This window comes from Sciurus carolinensis, chromosome 9 (assembly GCF_902686445.1).
Source record: "Sciurus carolinensis chromosome 9, mSciCar1.2, whole genome shotgun sequence".
Lineage (NCBI taxonomy): Eukaryota > Metazoa > Chordata > Mammalia > Rodentia > Sciuridae > Sciurus > Sciurus carolinensis.
Window position 1 is genome coordinate 26,039,644 of NC_062221.1, and position 18,048 is coordinate 26,057,691.

At 47.1% G+C, this 18,048-nt stretch overlaps 2 protein-coding genes and 1 non-coding gene across 4 annotated transcripts in view; 2 read left to right on the forward strand and 1 right to left on the reverse strand.

Moving 5' to 3' along the window:
- The window catches only part of Rrp9 (ribosomal RNA processing 9, U3 small nucleolar RNA binding protein), a 25,818-nt gene continuing 7,770 nt past the window's right edge, over nucleotides 1-18,048 (forward strand). Inside the window, exons 1-15 of one of the 2 annotated variants that reach the window (XM_047564937.1) lie at nucleotides 1-299; nucleotides 566-648; nucleotides 4,396-4,508; nucleotides 4,897-4,964; nucleotides 5,052-5,093; nucleotides 5,359-5,485; nucleotides 6,227-6,351; nucleotides 6,433-6,525; nucleotides 6,921-7,021; nucleotides 7,105-7,239; nucleotides 7,324-7,386; nucleotides 7,750-7,895; nucleotides 7,975-8,054; nucleotides 8,690-8,763; nucleotides 8,888-9,013. In XM_047564937.1, the coding sequence (XP_047420893.1) occupies nucleotides 213-299; nucleotides 566-648; nucleotides 4,396-4,508; nucleotides 4,897-4,964; nucleotides 5,052-5,093; nucleotides 5,359-5,485; nucleotides 6,227-6,351; nucleotides 6,433-6,525; nucleotides 6,921-7,021; nucleotides 7,105-7,239; nucleotides 7,324-7,386; nucleotides 7,750-7,895; nucleotides 7,975-8,054; nucleotides 8,690-8,763; nucleotides 8,888-8,981 (1,431 nt within the window). In that variant the 5' untranslated portion in view covers nucleotides 1-212 and the 3' untranslated portion in view covers nucleotides 8,982-9,013. Of the gene's footprint in view, nucleotides 300-565; nucleotides 649-4,395; nucleotides 4,509-4,896; nucleotides 4,965-5,051; nucleotides 5,094-5,358; nucleotides 5,486-6,226; nucleotides 6,352-6,432; nucleotides 6,526-6,920; nucleotides 7,022-7,104; nucleotides 7,240-7,323; nucleotides 7,387-7,749; nucleotides 7,896-7,974; nucleotides 8,055-8,689; nucleotides 8,764-8,887; nucleotides 10,183-18,048 lie in introns of those variants that run through there. The other variant, XM_047564936.1, reaches the window with a different exon arrangement.
- Nucleotides 3,722-3,793, reverse strand: Trnaa-agc (transfer RNA alanine (anticodon AGC)). Its single transcript has one exon. It is a non-coding gene; the product is annotated as a tRNA-Ala (tRNA).
- Iqcf1 (IQ motif containing F1) overlaps nucleotides 8,903-18,048 on the forward strand; it is a 19,940-nt gene continuing 10,794 nt past the window's right edge. Inside the window, exons 1-2 of the mRNA XM_047564938.1 lie at nucleotides 8,903-9,013; nucleotides 11,391-11,489. Of these exons, the coding sequence (XP_047420894.1) occupies nucleotides 11,439-11,489 (51 nt within the window). The 5' untranslated portion in view covers nucleotides 8,903-9,013; nucleotides 11,391-11,438. The remainder of the gene's footprint in view (nucleotides 9,014-11,390; nucleotides 11,490-18,048) is intronic.

The following is an 18,048-nucleotide window of genomic DNA, read 5'->3' on the forward strand; positions in this document are numbered from 1 at the left end:
TGGAGCCTATAGAGGCTCTGGGATGCGTGGCCATGAACATCTGGCCTATGGGGGGTTGGGGGCGTGACAGAGCCTGCTGGAGGACCCAATGAAGCTGTGGGAGGCGGGACCCGCCGGGCTGCTGAAGCCTGTCGGGGCGCAGGGTCTTGCCATGCGGCCGGGGGTTTAGTTGCCTTGTGAGCTTTCCAGCAGCTTCTGCAACGCACTGCAGCATGTCCACCGCCGCGGCAGCTCGTAAACCTGGAAAGCAGGCCTCCCGAGCCGGGGCCGCTGCAGGGCCTGGCAAGCGGCGGCGAAAGGTGATTATGGGGTTACCATGTACGGTGGTCAGTCTTACTACAGAGGCAACGATCCCGGCTGCCTCCCTAGCCTTTTGCCCAAGACCCCAGCTGGAGCCAGCTTCGTCCCTCTCTCTGCTAGCCAAATCCCGGAAAGACTTGCGCTTGACCCAGGCCAGGAGCTGCAGCCTTTCCCAGTCCTGGGACTCTTGAGGGCCCATAGGGACACTTGGTCAGTGCAGGGTGGCGGGAGACCTCTGGCCAGAGATATGGTCATATACTTCCAGGCCGACTCTGCGGGGGACAGGAAGAAATCCAAGGGTGGCGGCAAGATGAATGAGGAGATCTCCAGCGACTCTGAGAGTGAGAGGTAAACTGTTCTTGGTGGAAAGGGAAACAGGCCTGTGGTTAATGGAAAGCTCTGAATCCGGGCAGAGCTGGGCCAAGGACCCACGACTTAAGGCCATGACTTTCAGATCGTGGCTTTTTCCTTTAATTTCTGACCCTGCAACATCTCATTCCCACTGCGGTGCCTCTGTGCAGAGGTCCTAATGGGAGACCATTGAGAACTCCTGGCTCAAGACAGGGAGCTAAGCGCGGGGCTGGACTGACAGGCACAGGGAGAAGGATTCAAGGCATACTTGCTAGTTCTTCATACTTGGTAGTTCGCTGTTTTCTTACATCGTTATAATTACTGGTCTCCCCTGGTACTTTTGATTTAAGATAGATTTCACTATATTGCCCAGAGTGGCCTTAACCTCCTGGGCTCATGTGGTCCTCCTGCCTCAGTATCCAGAGTAGCTGGGACTGCTGGCACATGTGCCTCCCATGAGTCTTTGACCTGCCAGGCAGTGGCTTCCATGAGAGCAGCAGGTGAAGAGAACGTGTTCTAGTGAACATACATCTTCCAGTGGTGTGTACTGGGAACACAGGACAGGGAGAGGACATTCAGTAGGGCCTAAGAGATGAGGAGTCTTGTGGAGCATGGTGAGGGCATTCAGGGATCAGAAAAGTTCAGGGGTGAGTTGGGAAGTGTGTTGGAATGGAAGGTGGAAAAAATGGAAGGGCAGGGTGCATCTAGAACATGGAGGGCTTTGAATGCTTCCCTCATTTCTTTGGGTGATGGGGGTGTTTGCAGGGTCTCAAAGGGCCAGGCAAGGCATTTCCCCATTGGAGTGAAGGCTTTCATTCCAGGGAATCCTAGTGCCTTCCTTATGAGTGTGATACAGAAATTCTGCTTCTAAATTTGAGTATGTGTGGCATTAACTTGCTCACAGAAAGACTTAATATGTTTTCTTAATCCTAAGGTTAGTGTATATGGTTGTACTATAAGCACTTTTAAGTATTTAAAATGTTGTATTGTGAAGTGTATCAGTTACAAAGTATGAATGAACTGTATGACTGGGGATGAAGCTCGGTGGCAAAGCACTTGCCTAGCATGCACTAAGACCTGGGTTTGAGTCCCAGCACTGCAAAATGAAAACAAAAACATGTTTGTATATGAAGAATAAAGGTGAACCTCTGCTCACCTCCCACTTAGGTTAAAAACTAGAACTGTCATTCCTGACTCCAGTTAATCATTTCTTTGGTTTTCTTTTTTTTTTGGCAGTACCGCTGGACAGGTGCTCTATCACTGAGCTACATCCCTAGCCTTTCTTAATTTTATTTGAGACAGGGAGACAGAGTCTCACTAAGTTGCACAGGTTGACCTTGAACTTGCCATCCTCCTGCATTAACCTGAGCAGCTGGGACTATAGGTGTGGCCATCATATGTGGCTTAAGTTTTTTTTTTTTTTTTTTGGAAGTGCTGGGGATTGAACCCAGGGCCTTGTGCTTGACAGGCAAGCACTCTATGAACTGAACTATATCCCCAGTCCAGCTTAAGAATTTTTTAAAAGGCCTGGCACAGTGGCATGTGCCTGAAATCCCAGTGACTCTGTAGGCAGAGACAGGTGGATTGCAAGTTTGAGGCCAGCCTCAGCAACTTAGTGAGGCACTGCACAACTTAGCAAGACCCTGTGTCCAAAAAAAAAAAAATGACTGGGAGTGGTAGAGCAGCAGCCCTGGGTTCAATTCCCAGTATCAAAAGAAAAAAAAAAAAAAGAATCTTAAAAAAATTTTTTTCTCATTTAGGTATAATTTATATACAGTAACATTCAACTTTTTTAGTTTATAGTTCTGTAAATTTTGATAAGCCCCAGTTGTGTAGCTACTATCACTATCCACTGTCCCTTAGTTGCCTTTTCCAGAATGCCCTATGAATGGAATCATACAGTGTATGTGCCCTTCCTTTTCTTTAGAGTTCTGTCTCTGGTGTGTTAATCCTTAAACAACAGATTGATTTTTGAGTAGAAGCTCTACTCTGGCTGTGTAAGAAAGGTGCCGCCTGGTTTGGCCTTGGCTTTCCTGAAAGCAAGGTCATGAGTGAGTCCTGGGAAACACAGTTGAAGTACCTGACAGACTCAGTATCAGCTCAGGAATGGGCTGCTCTGGATTTTCTGTTTTGGAGTTGCTGTGACCTACCTTCATCTCCCAGGAGCAGGTCAAAGCAGGACCTATCTTTGAGTGAAATGAGTGCCTTCAGTTGGTTCATGGTCTGGAGCTTGGGAGGGACAACAGGAACTTGATCAGCACAAGGCCAAGCCAAATCCAGTTAATATTCACCTGGAGGTTGTACTCATGGTACAGGATGGTGCCGTGGCAGAGTCAAGGGTGATGACAGTTCCAGTGTGTCTGCTTCTTGGGTCCTTTTTTCTGATTGGACTGATTTATCCTCATGTCTGGGGTGGTCGTCACTTTGGGATCTGCCTTTTTTGTCCTCTGTGTTTATCTCTTGCTTCTGGAACCCCATGCCATCATCCCTCATGGTTTATCTTCTTGTTTGTAAAGTGCATCTCTATCCTTCCTGAAAAAGAAGAAAGGTTCTGTGTCACTTTACTCATCTGACAATATATTTTTGAACTTAGGGCCTTGCACATGCTAGGCAAAAGTCCTCTACAACTGAGCTCTGCATCCAGCTCTTTTTTTTTTTTTCCTTTGAGTCAGGATCTGGCTAAATTGCCAAGTCTGGCCTTGTACTTTTTTTTTTGTTTGTTTCTGTACTAGGGATCGAACCCAGGGGCACTTAACCACTGAGCAACATCCCCAGCCTCCCCCCCATTTTTTTAAAAAATTTATTGAGATAGGCTCTCATGTAGTTGCTTAGGGTTTTGCTAAGTTGCCGAGGCTGGCCTTGAACTTGTGATCCTCCTTCTTCAGCCTCCAAAGCAGCTGGGATTATAGATGTGTGCCACTGTACCTGGCTTCTGGCAATATCCTGATTTGTCATTGGTGCTTTCAGTGGGCAGGGAATTCCAGGTATTGGCTCGCTCTTCCTTCCTTCCTTCCTTCATTCCTTCCTTCCCTCCCTCTCTCCCTCCCTCCCTCCTTCCTTCTCTCCCTCCTTGTAGTACTGGGGGTTGAACCCAGGGCTTTGTACATGCTAAGCAAATGTTCTACCACTGAGCTATACCACAACACTTTTTTTTTAAAAGTATTTTTTAGTTGTCAATGGACATTTATTTATTTACTTATTTATATGCACTACAGAGAATTGAACCCGGTGCTTCGTATATGCCAGGCAAGCACTTTACCACAACCACATCCACAACCACAACACTTTTTACAAATTTTATTTCGGGTAGGGTCTTGCTAAGTTACCCAGGCTGGTCTCTTCCCTCAGCCTCCCAAGTAGTTGGGATTATAGATGTGTACCACTGCTTGGTCAGGGATAGGCACTTTTCTTCTGAGCTTTGTGTATGAGACTCCTTTGTCTTGTTCTCAGTGTTGCTATTGAGATGTCTGAAACCAATTTGATTCCTGACCCTTTCTCTAGGAAGCCTATAGAACCTTCTCTTTCTGTAGAGTTGAGAGATTTGAGTGATCTCTTTGGGGTTTGGGTATTTTTATCTTTGCAGGGCCCCGTGCATTTTAGTTTGTTAAGTCATACCCTTCAGTTTTTTGCATGTGTAATTGCTGGTCCTGGCAGGGATGGGGAAGGTTAAGTGTCAGGATGCACAGTCCTTGTGACCAGAGGAGTGAGATGAGCTCCTCAGACCTAGCCTCCTCCTGCCCACAGCCTGGCTCTAAAGAAGATCGAGGAGGAGGAAGAGGAGGAGGAGTTGGAGGAGACTGTGCAAGAGAAGAAGCTGCGCTTGGCCAAGCTCTACCTTGAGCAGCTCAGGCAGCAAGGTGAGCTGTGGGCAGGCTAGCTGAGGGCCAGGGACTCTGCTGGAGATTCCTACTGTTCCCACTGCAGCCCCAGCTACCTGATAGGTGACCGACATAGTTGCCCAACAGCTGCCAAGGCTTGCTGGTGTTGGCAACCTTGTGGGGATAGCTGGGAGCTCTAGTGGTCCTCCTGGGCAGGCTAGACCTGCAGGGGACTTTTAGACTGATCTGATAAGTCAGGAGGAGATTGTCCAACCTTCCATCCCCTCTGCAGAGGTGAACTGAACTTCCCATTGGACATAGACGAAACATTCAGAGCCCAGCCCTGGAGTGGAGCTGTGGAGATGGAATGGGAAGGGAAAAGAGGGATCTTAGCCTTGGTTTACATGAACTGGTCTGTCCTACACAGAGGAGGAGAAGGCTGAGGCTCGTGAATTTGAGGAGGACCAGGTAGCAGGGCGCCTGAAAGAGGATGTGGTGAGTATGGAGGGAAGGTGAGGTGAGGTGTGTGTGGGGGGGCTCTGATCCTGCTCCCAGGACCTCACTCCTCTCTTCTTCATGCAGCTTGAGCAGAGGGGACGGTTGCAGAAGTCAGTTGCAAAGGAGGTAAGAGGGCAGGGCACTTTGCTATAAGGTTAGAGGGAATCAGTTGTTCTACCTGGATTGGTGGGCAGAGGACCCAGTGGGGCTCAGTGGAGTTCTTTGTTCTGGGATACTATGTACGCCTGGGCACATATGGTTAGGTAAGGGTCTCATCCTTGGCAGCCTTTGGTCCTGTTTTCCTTTAGGCCTGGGTGGGTGGGAAAGGTTGGTGTTGGGGGTGGGTCCCATAATGTCCCAGCTACAGTGACCCAGCCCCTTACTTGCCCAGATCCAGGCCCCAGTCCCGGATGACATTCGAGTTTTACGGGGCCACCAGCTCTCCATCACGTGTTTGGTCATCACCCCTGATGACTTGGCCATATTCTCCGCTGCCAAAGACTGCACCATCATTAAGTGTGAGTGAGATCCTGGGTAGGATGCAGCCACTGGGGATAGCTGGGAGAGCTGATCTGGGGAGTGGGAGTCATCATGGCAAACTGAACTCTGATGGGGGAAGCCTCTGGAGGCAGGTTTTTCTACCAAAGAGGAGCTTTCTGGATAAAAGTGGTTGCTTCTGCCCAGAAGTAGGGCTTATTATGAGCTCTGTGCACTGGAGACCATTAAGCAAAGACAGGACAATGACTTAACAGGAATTAAGTTGCAGGTGGGTGGTTGAACTGGAAGATATTTGAGGCTATGCACTAACTTAGGACTGAGTCCCTGGGCCTTCTGGCTTCCCAGCTTGATAATTGAGCACAGTCCTCATCTACCCATGGTAGTTACAGGAAGTAACTGAAGTCAACACCTTCAGTCCCAAAATACTTTAAAAAATTTAGTTTTTGTTTGAAATTCTAGGGATCAAATCCAGGGCCTTGTGCATGATATGCAAGCTCTTCCATTAGGCTATACCTCCAGTCCCCAGGGCACTTTTGCATCTCTTCCCTTTATTGGGCTTCATGGTGTTGTTTGGGACTGTTACCTACCACTTAATATACGTGGAAACTGATGTGACTTGTCTAGAGGTTCACAGTAGCTGAATTAGGTACTTTGACTCAAGTTCCATTTTTCCATGGCCCCTTTTCCATGCTGCCTCTTGAGGGGATTGCCAACCTGCCCTGTCCCCCATCTCAATATTCTCTGTCCTCTCCTGGTGACAGGGAGTGTGGAGAGTGGACAGAAACTTCATGTGATTCCACGAATCAAGAAGGGTACTGAGGGGCAGCCCCCTGGCCACTGTAGCCATATACTCTGCATGGCCATCTCCTCCGACGGCAAGTATCTTGTAAGATTGGGTTGACCCTGGTGGCAGGTGGGAGTCTGGGTGTGTGGTGCATTCCTGTAGCCATGGTCCTCATCCCCACAGGCCTCTGGTGACTGCAGCAAACTCATTCTCATTTGGGAGGCCGAAAGCTGCCGGCACCTATATACCTTCACAGGACACCGGGATGCCGTTTCGGTGAGGAACTGGGTTTTCCTCGGGATATTTAGCAGACACCTGTGGAGTAGGCCTGACACTGAGCCAGGGGTCACCTGTCCTTGGGGAACCCACACTCTGGGGTAGTGAGTGGTGTATAAAGGACAAAAATGGGCTGACAGGATGGGGAGTTGATGAGGGAGACCAAGTTCAGCTTGCACAGGGACAGGGAAGCCTTAAGAACTCGTATTTGCTTAAGGGCACACAGGCGTGCCTCTGGTTTCATACAAGGCCTCATGGAGGGACCTCACAGAGTGTTTTAGGGAGAGCTGATTCCCTGTGTCATGTGACTTGCTTTCAGGAGGTCCTCCCTAAACCCGACCTCTGTCTCCTGCTATAGTTCAGGTCCCCTTTTGCCCTTTTCCATGCACCCTTAGGGGCTGGCATTCCGCAGAGGCACCCACCAGCTCTACAGCACATCCCATGACCGTTCAGTGAAGGTGTGGAACGTGGCAGAGAATTCCTACGTGGAGACGCTGTGAGTGTGCTCAGGCAGAGCGTGTGTGGATACAGGTGTGTAGGTTCAGGTGTGAACCCATCCTACTATGTCTTGTCCTCAAGCTTTGGGCACCAGGATGCTGTGGCTGCACTGGACGCTCTGAGCCGGGAGTGCTGTGTGACTGCTGGTGGCCGGGATGGGACTGTGCGCGTGTGGAAGATCCCTGAGGAGTCCCAGCTTGTCTTCTATGGCCACCAGTAAGGCAGCCTTCATGCCAGGTGGGAGGGCTCTGTGAATTGGGGTTGGGTCTGGGCCGTGCCCCTAACAGCCTCTTTCTCCAGGGGTTCCATTGACTGTGTCCATCTCATCAATGAGGAGCACATGGTGTCGGGTGCAGACGATGGGTAAGACCTTTGTTTTTTTTTTTTAAGTGTATTACGGTTATACATAATGGTGGGGTTCATTTTGGCATATTTGTAAATGTATATAACATTTACAACATTTCTCCCTTTCAGTTCCCCTTCCTTCTCTCCTCCCTTCCCCTGGTCCCCAGCTGCCTTTTTGATGCTTCTGATCATTGCCCGTTGCTGGGCCCTGAACTTACCTTGTAGGCTACCCCTTGTAGAGGAGGAGTCACCATTTTCATAGATGAGATGCTTGTGACCTGCCTGCACCTCACAGCTATTGTGTATGCACTTGATTCCTCCCTGCTCTGTGCCTTTTTGCCCTGCCCCTGATCCCTCACTGTCTGCATGCCCCATCTACAGCTCTGTGGCTTTATGGGGCCTCTCTAAGAAACGGCCACTTGTCCTACATCGTGAAGCTCATGGACTGCAGGGGATGCCAGGCCTGGAGCAGCCCTTCTGGGTGTCGTCAGTGGCAGCCCTACTTAACACAGACCTCGTGGCCACAGGTGGGGACCCTGTGAGGCAGGGAGAAGGGTGTCCAGGGTGGCTGCTGCAGGGATTGCTCACTGTCTGCCTATTCCTCAGGCTCCCACAACAACTGTGTGCGGCTTTGGCAATGTGGGGAGGGCTTCCGGCGTCTTGACCCTCTGTTTGACATCCCCCTGGTAAGTAGGACCTGAATACTTAACCTGTCTTTGCCATACTCCCAGGGTCCCTGGAGCTCCTGACCCTTGGAATGTGCTCTTTGACTGCTTCCTGCCAGAAAGAATCCTTATCAAGGCTGGGCTAGTTCTGATAAAGTCCTAGCATGACAGGAATTCTCCCTTTCCTCCTCTTCCCCTTCCCTGCCTCTACTGCTCTCCCTGTCCTGGGTGTGGGGTACAAGGGCAAAAGCACAAAGACCTGGTGGTGTGATTGGTTCTGCATGACTGGAGCATGTGGAATTGACCATCAACACTGGGCGACCTGGGGGAGAGCAGCAGGATCTGTCAGTGGTGTGCTGAGTGTAGGCCTCAGTCAATGAAGGTGGTCCTGGGGGTCACTGGTGCCCTACAACCAGAAACCAGGCCTCAGGCCCATCTTGATTTAATTAGTGTATGCTATCTTCTTGATCCTTACCAACCCCCTGCCAAGCTGGTGCTCTACCTCCACCATTTCACAGGTACAGTGGCCGAGGCCCTGAGGGGTAAAGGACTGACTGAGCAGAGATTTCGTTCCCCAGCCCATGACTGTGATGCTGGGGATTGTGGTGGAGGTGTGTTAGATCTAATATTTTAACCTTGTTCCTCTTTCTCCTCAGGTGGGTTTTATCAACAGTCTCAAGTTTTCCAGTACTGGGGACTTCCTGGTAGCTGGAGTAGGACAGGAACACAGGTACATGATGACTTTGAGGGAGGAGGCTGAGGGGCAATATGGTACTGGCTGGGCAGCTGGGTGGGGATGGGAGTAGAGACTGGGTGGGAGCTGAGCGGTTTCAGCTGCTCCTTTGGTCCTCTAGGCTTGGCCGATGGTGGCGGATCAAAGAGGCACGGAACTCCGTCTGTATCATCCCACTCCGCAGGGTTGCCAGACCCCCAGCCTCCAGCTCCTGATGCTCTTATCTTCTTATTTAAGTCCTTCCCAGGTCATGCCCCACTTTTTGTATTAAAAAAAATACCCTTGTGGACTTTGTCTCTTGCAGCTTCTGAGAGGGTGGAGTGTGACAGGGACTGTGAATTGGAAGATGCTTGGGCAGGGGCAGTACTCCCATGAGCTCTCTGCTCTGTCCCTTCTGGCCTGAGATCCTTTATTATTTTCCAAAGAACTTGGGAAGGAGACCTCAGCTGGCTTCTGGCTTCCCTGGGTATCCTGTATGACCTCATCAGGCTAGCTCCCCACCCACTGCTCTGGACTGGAGCGGGAGGAAGCTGCTTACCCTTTAAACATAATTGAACCATCCAATTACTCATATAAGAAATGCTGTTGGGATCTGAGAACTGAAGTGGAGACCGCTGGACCTGCAAGTCAGGTTTTCCTCACTGTCCCACCCAGGCCAAGTCATTCAGACTGCCCCTGAGGTGGGGGTCTTGTGTTAGGGTTGAACCCTGGACATAAACCTATTGCCTGGGAACGAGGTCAGAGTTGGGGATATCTCTGTCCCATTTCCAAATGGCAGAGCCAGGCCACATCACCCATTACAGCAAGAACCCTGTGGGATAAAGGTATCTAAGTGGTGTTTACTTTCTCTAATTTTGCCAGCTGGGTAATTTACTCCTGTTGTGGGACGAAGCTGACAAGGAGTTGAAGTGTAGGAGTATAATGATGAGTCCTCCTCTTAGTGGGAAAATGAGAAGGGGATGTTAAGGGGAACCCCTTAGCCCTTTTGGGTCCAATAGCTGTACCTCTCAAGAGGTGTTGTGGTACCTGCAGGAGAGGAAGCCACAGCTCCTTCCTGCTGCCTTGCTAAGGAGAATTCCCCTTTATACTGACATGTCTGCATTTGTCCTGGGCCAGAGGGGTCAGGTTCAGACTAAACCCTTGAAAATCCTGTTACAAAATCAGAAGATATTGGTGGAATTAATTTTCTTGTATATCCTACCTCAGTTGAGCTCAGCAATGGCAAATATACCTTCTAAATTACTTGGGAAACAACATGGAAAAGTCCCTGAGTACATGAATCCTTTCCTATTAGTACCCTCCCAGGGAGGAATTAAAGTTTGAGATGGAATAGCCCTGTGAAGATAATTGCTCCCATGTTCTGCTCAGCCTTATACTGCTGGGGCTTCCTTGCTGCAGTTGGATTCTTTTTTTTTTTTTTTTTTTTCAATCTAGAGAAACTATTGGTTTCTGTAATCAAACCCATTTGATAAGACTTTAGAGACTTAATACAATGTGTTCCCTCTGTACAAATGGAAAAAAAATTTAAATGTTTATAGATCAATATGGCTGTTAATTTCTGTACAGTGTCAACTCAACATGGTCAACTGTGATATTTTTGCAGTTGGTTTCTTGAGCACCAGCTGCCGTCAGCAAACCTAGTGCCTTCAGCCTTCTCCCAGGCTCTCTTTTTACCTGCTTTGGCCAAGATCCAGTTGTTCCATGAGAGAGTGCCTCCTACCCAGCTCTCAGAGGTAGAGGGAATGTTCAGAAGGTCTCCTGCATCATTTAGCTATTGCTAGGAGACAAAACATCAAAACTTAGGGTCTTAGCAGAGTTACTACCCATGGGTCTATAGGTCAACTGTTTCCTTCTGGTCTGAGCTGAGTTTTTGTAACTCTGGGCTGGAGGCTCTACTAACCTTGTTTAATCTGTTTGGAGGTTGCTGGCAATAGGTCTATCTAAACCATAGGCTAGGAAAACTGAACACTGAAAGGTGGTTTGTCATTCATGAGCAGGCTAGCCCAGGCTTGTTCACGTGTCTGGAGAGGGTTCCAGGACAGTGAGCAGAAGCAAATCATGTAGAGGCCCTGGTCCACATCTGGCACTTCTGTCACATTCTGTTGGCCAAACTGAGTGGCAGACCAGCCCAGATTCAGGGGGAAAGAGATGCCCTCTCTCACTGGGAGTGGTTGCCAAGTCATATTGCAAAGGGTAGAAAGATAGTACACTTCTGCAATGAATCCACTACGCATTCTACTGCCTGTCCAGGGCATCACTCCTCCCTCCTGCCAGTGCTGTGGTCTCCTTGCTCCTGAGCAGGCAGAGGATATTGGTAGAGACAACCTAAGACTGATGGTCTAGGACGAGTCAAGGATGGAATGAGCCAACCTGGCCACCTGGCTACTCTTAGGGGGTGGCATGGCAGATGAGCAGTTGATACTAAGTCACTGTCCTTTCTGCCTAAGAATGGGCCTAGGAGTTAGGTCTGAATCTCTGAACCCTAATCCCCAGTCCCTGTACTGGAACTGATCACAAGCCCTGACTCCAAAAGAGAAACACTATCCTGGAGGTGAAAACAATGGGGCTGGTGACCTCCTTTCTAGGATGGGCCAGAGCCTGTTCTGGGCTTTATCTTTCTGCAGCCTAGGGATGCAACCTCTGATGGCAATGACAAAGGTTGAGGCCACTTCATGGAGCTGGTGATAACACCTGTCCTCAACACCTGTGGTTTTGTCTACAAGGTACTCATTTTCATTTCCTTCTGGAGATGGGACCCCAATTTCTCATGGAAAACTGTTCCTTTGCCCATGTAGCATGTCCATCTGTCCATCCATGCATTTGTCCATTCAACAAAACTTGAGTTCCAATGATGCTCAGCTCCTATTTGGACCATGAGGCCTCAAAAATGAACAAGGAGAAGGTTCCTGCATTTAAGAAGCTCACCTTTAGGAGATCATTAAAAAATGTAAACAAGCAGACATGTAACATTCAAATGACTAGTGATATGAAGGGTGAAGCAGAGTAAGATGAGGGGGCCTCATGGGGGCAGGTGCTCTGAGATTTCTGGAGAACTTACATCAAGAGAGACCTGAATAATGGTAGATGGAGGAAGGGCATCCCCATGCTTAGAATAGCTTGACCAAAGGCCCCAAGATAAAAGCAGTAGAGGGGTGCTAGTGTGGTAACTGAGATGATGGGAAGTTGGGAGAGTGACTTGGGGAGGGCAGGTCTGTTCAGGTGGGGCCTTGAGATCCTGAGAAAGTCTTGGGATTTTTTTTTTTTTTTTTTTTTTTTCCACATGCAATGGGACCATGAGAGAATTGAGAGCAAAGTGACTGGATCTGGTTCACATTAAAAAGATAAAAACAATCCTCTGGCTGCTCGCTGTGTGGAGAATGATTAGGGGTGAAGGTGTGGGGGGAAAAACAGCCAGTTAGGAAGCTATCATAGTGCTGTAGCAGGTAAGAGATGATGGTGTTCTCAGGGTAGAGGTGGGATACAGCCACGTTTGAGATGGGTGTTTAGAGAGAGTTGACACATCTTACTAATGGATTGATTGTGGGATGTGAGAAACAGTGATAACATGTTTACTGAAGTGAGGAGAACCAGGTGGGGAAGGGGTTGGTTGGGGAAGAAGTCAGGGTTGAGTGGAGGACTCCTCATGTTTGCAGTGTCTAGTAGACACAGGGAATTGAGTGTGCCACGGGCTCACTGCTATGTATTGGAATTGCCTGCATGAAGCCATGGAGTTCTGGGTTGTAGCTACCCCTGTTCAGGGGTTGGGGTGGGGCTTTCACCTGCTAATTGGATTATCAAATTTCTATGACCATGATGATTTTGGGGGGTGGGCACATAAATCTTGTTAATTCAGTTGGATTCAAATTTGGGATTTTTATTTGGAACTATTGAAAAAATTTCTGTGGGGCTATAAAGTGGGAACCACCAGTTTTACCACCATGGTGTATGTGTGTGTGTGTGTGTGTGTGAGAGAGAGAGAGAGAGAGAGAGAGAGAGAGAGATATTATCTATTGAGAAAAGGAAAGGAAGCATCATGAGGGAGAGTGTGGAGCCAGGAGAGTATTGTTAGAACTTCTGCTTTTAGCCCTGTCTGCTGGCCAGCCCTCCTTCTGAGCCAGTTGGAGTTTTCTCTCATATTATTCTCCAACAATATACTAACAAATATGTACACAGAGTTTAAAGGATAGGTAAGGATACAGGAAGGAGGGAGAGTAGAAGGACACATTTGAGGCATTCCTAGGTCCTCAATGGGCAAGCTAATGAAAGAGACACCGAAAGTCACCATTCATTGATCATTCATAAAAGCTATAGCTCTGAGTCCCAATGACAGTACTAATATGGCACTGAGGCAGGCCTCACACATGGAGGAAAACTTGGGTTCCCTTCCTGCTCTAGGCCTTAATCACCAACAGATGGGGCAGCACTAGGAAGCAGTGAGGTAGATGCTTTTAGGGGCATCCACCCCACTCAGTCCTGGGGATGCTGAGACCTACCTGGGTCGTGCAGAGGTCATAGGATCTTCCTTAAAGATATGCTTCCCAGGCCTTCCTACCCAGTAGGAGAGTACAGCTGAGTACAGTTCTGGAGGTTCAAGAGTATAGTAGTGACAGCTGAGACAGAAAGTGATTGGCTGCTGTCTGTTCTCCAACTGCTTGTTCCGCTCTTCCTCCTCTTCCTCCCCTACTAATCTACCACATCTCTGTCTCCTTTCTCTTAAGCTTCTCCCCTTTCTTCCACCCCTAACTTTTCAGTGCTTGCTCATCTGGCTGCTGTCCAGTTCTCGGTGCTGAATCCACCTTCCTGATGGAGAGAGAGTTTCTTCAATCACAGGCCAGTTACTTCCTGATCACCCCCATCCATACTGGGGGCACTGGGCACAAGGAAGAACAATGACAGGATCTTCCTTAAGAATAAAGAGAAACATCTTGGGACCTGAGGACTTTAGATCTCTCTAGGGAAGCAGTCTGGTCCTGGTTTACTTTATAAGATCCCATTCATTTGTTCAATAGATACTTATTTAGTACTTGCAATGCACCAGCATTGTTTAGCACCTGGAGACACAAAGGAGGAAAATGCTTAGACTCTGCCCATTAAAAGCTGGACAGGAAAAGACAGAAGCTAGCAAACAGGTGATGGCAGAAGATCAGGTGGGGACCATAATGGAGTTCTATAAAAGGGCTCTGGAGTTTCTCCAAGAGCAGGATCCACCAAGTCAACACCTGGGTCCTGCTGGGAGGGCAGCCATGCTGTAGTTTATAGGCAACAGCAATAGTCACTTACCTGGGGGTGGGGTTGCTGCAGAAGAAATGACCAGGGCAGGGGCTGATGGAGAGGGAACATCTTAGTACAACTCACTTGCAGGAGACCTAATGTCCTCTTCAGTCAATGGGGCTGGAGCATGTTTCGAGTGTAGATCCTTTTGGGACCTCAGTGACCTCTCCTTTCTTCTCTCTACCCATCCCCAAAGGGGTCTAATGAGGACCTATCTGGGAGAACTCAGGGAAAGAGGATAGGAGAATAATGGAGATGGGGTTGGGAAAGGGAGAGGAACCACAGAGTGCTGGAACCACTTAGCCAGGGTCACCCACAATGGTTGTGAGAGCCCTATTTCTTTTTGCGGGGAGGTCTTGATGTACTTTATTTATTTGAAGTCTATGTCCCAGGAGGCAGAATGTCTACAAATTCAGAGACTCTATATGGATAACTTTAAGTTTCTATGTGTGATGAACTCTGCACTCTCCAGAACCATTTGGTCAGGGATGTCACATCTTCCTGTCTCCAGTTCTGGAGGTTCAAGAGCATGGTGCCAACATCAGCTTCTGGTGGGGACTCTTGGACAGCATCACATGGCAGGAGCACATTTGAAACAGAGGTGGATGGAGAGAGGGAGAGAGAGTGAGATAAGTCACATGGCGAAAGAGGACACAGTTGGGGGCTTATTTCTTATTCCTTTACCCCTGCTTCAGGAGGCTTGTGTCCACCATGCTTGCCTCAGGACACTCATCCAGCACGTCTTCAAAGCCTCCCTTGGCCTGAACATGGTGGCAGACATCTGTAATCCCAGCTACTTGGGAGGACGAGGCAAGAGGATCACAAGTTCAAGGCCAACCTTGGCAACTTAGCAAAACCTTGTTCTCAAAAAATAAAAAGGGTTCGGGAGGTAGCCCAGTGGTAGAGCTCTCCTGGGTTCAATCCCTAGTACTGGAACAAGCAAACAAACAAAAACCTTCGTTAGATGGTGTCATTTCCCTGCTCCTTAGCCCTTGGGCCACCAGACATTTCGTCACCCTGGATTCCAGGTGTGGGATCTTTCCTGTGCCCTTGGAGTGTCCCTTAACTCTTCAAATATGCATAGACCCAAATATAATGATTGTGGTTGCTTTGTTTTTGAAATTCGCATACAGTAAATTTGTCTTATATGCAAGTTTTAGAAAAATTTTCAAAATTATACAGTAAAATTGACTTTGGGGAGGGATGATGTACAGTCCTGTAAGTTATAAATAATAGCATGTGCATATTTGTATAACCACTTCACAACCAAGATACAAAATAGTTATTACCCTAAAAATTCTCTCTGCTGCTGCTGTGGTTTGGATGTGAGGTGTCCCCCAAAATTCCCGTGTGAGACAATGAAAGAAGGTTCAGAGGAGAAATGATTGGGTTGTGAGAGTCTTAACCCAGTGAATTAATCCCCTGGTAGGGATTAACTGGTAACTGAAGTGGTCCGGTCTGGCTGGAGGAGGTAAGCATTGGGGGGCGTGGCTCTGGGGTATGTATTTTGTATCTGGTGAGTGAAGTCTCTCTGCTTTCCCATCATTCTATGAGCTGCTTCCCTCCGCCACACTCTTCTGCCATGATGTTCTGTCTCACCTCTATCCCAGAGGAATGGAGTCAGCCTTCTATTAAAACCTCTGAGACCAAGAGCCCTCAAAGAAACTTTACAACTGTTAGGTCTTTTAGTCACAGCAGTAAAAAAAAAAAAAAAAAAAAAAAAAAAAAGCTGACTAAAACAGCTGCCCCCTCCCTTTTTGTTGTTTGTGTTTGTGCTGCTGGAGATCAAACCCAGGGCCCTGTGTATGCTAGGTAAGTGCTGTACCACTGAGTGACACCCCCAGCTTATAGCTCCTTTTTAGTCAAACCTCCCTGATTCCTAACCCCTGGCAGGCTCTGGTCTCTTGTTTGGAGAATATCCCACAAAGGGAACCCTACAGTATACAATATCTTGAGGCTGACTTCTATTACTCAGCACAGTTTTTTTGAAATTCATTCATACTATTGCATCCTTTTTATTACTAAGTAGTATTCTGTTGTGTGGATAGACCTCAGTTTGTTTATATAATCACCTTGTTTTACTTTTTAGTACTGAGGATTAGTTGCTTTACCACTAAGCTACATCCCCCGCTCTTTTTCACTTTTTATTTTGAGACAGACAAGGTCTTGCTAAGTTGCCGAGGCTGGCCTTAACTATCCTCCTGCTTCAGTCTCCAGAGTCACTGGGATTACAGACTGAGACACTACGCCTGCCTATTTATATACTCATATTGTAATGGACATTTAGGTTGTTTCTAATTTTTGGTGACCATGATTAGAATGGTCATGAATATTTGTAGGCATAAATTTTTATTTATTTCATTTATGTGTTCATTTACAGTTATTTTATCAGTTTTTTTTTTATTAGAAGCTCTTTATAAGGTTAAAGAAGTACTTTATTCCTGGTTTATTATATTAGTTATTATATATCCATGTTGAATTTTTTTCAAATGCTCTTCCTGAATCAGTTGTTACAATCATGTGATATTCTTCTTTAGTCTGTTCATATGGCAGTTTTATTGGTTAATTTTTTTTTTTCTGGCACCAGGGATAGAACCCAGAGGTACTTAACCACTGAGCCACATCCCCAGCCCTTTTTTGAATTTTATTTAGAGACAGGGTCTTGCTGAGTTGCTCAGGGACTGCTAAGTTGCTGAGGCTGGCTTTCAACTCGCGAGCCTCCTGAGCTGCTGGGATTACAGGTGTGTGCTGCCACTCCTGGCATATTGGTTGATTTTTGACTATTGAACCAGCCTTGCATTCCTAGGATAATTCCCATTGTCTGTGGTGTATGATTTTTAAAAATATTTGATGAGCCAATATTTTGCTGATTATTTTTATTTCTCTGTTTACAGAGAGTATAGTCTGTATTTTATTTTCTTATAAAGCTTTTGGCATTAGGGTAATTATGAACTCTAAAATACCTTGGAAATGGTTCCCTTCTGTTCTAGTCTTTGGAAGAGATTATGTAGAATTGCTGCTTTTTCTTCCTTAAATATTTGGTATAATATGCCAGTATTTTGACCTGGAATTTTATTTATTGGAAAGTTTTTTTGGGGGGGGCGAGTACAAGGGATTGAACTCAGGGGCACTCAGCCACTGAGCTACATCCCCAGCCCTATTTTGTATTTTATTTAGAGACAGGGTCTCACTGAGCTGCTTAGTGCCTTGCTTTTTGCAAAGGCTGGTTTTGAACTTGAGCTCCTCCTGTCTCAGCCTCCTGAGCCACTGGGAATACAGGCATGAACCACAGTACCCCTCTTATTGGAAAGTTTTTAACATCAAATTTAATTACTTTAATAGACATAGAACTATTTGGATTATCTATTTCTTCTTGAGTGAGTTTTGTTATTTTGAGATTTTCAGTGTATTTGTCTATTTTTCTTTTTTATGGGGGTTGTTAGGGTTCAAACCCAGGGTTCCACAAATGCGAGGCAAGTGCTCCACTGCTGACCTGCAATCTCAGTCCTCTGTTTGTCTAAGGAAGTCTAACTTCTCCTTCACTTTTTTCTTTTTTTGTACCAGGAATTGAACCCAGGGGCACTTAACATCACTTTTTTATTTTTATTTTGAGACAGGGTCTTGCTAAGTTGCTGAGGTCGACCTTGAATTTGAGATCCTGCTTCAGCCTCCTAAGTCGCTGGGATTACAGGCTGTGCCACCATGCCTGGCTCTCCTTCACTTCTTCTTTTTTTTTTTTTTAATTTATTTTTATTGTAAACAAATGGGGTACATCTTGTTTCTCCTTCATTTTTAAGGAGTAATTTCATTGATTATATAATTATAAGCTGATGGATTTTTAAAATACATATATATATATATGTATACATATATATTTTAGTTGTCAATGAATCTTTTATTTTATTTATATGTGGTGCTGAGTATTGAACCCAGGGTGTCACACATGCCAGGCAAGTGCTCTACCACTGAGCCACAACTCCAGCTAAGCTGATGAATTTTTAAGTCAACATT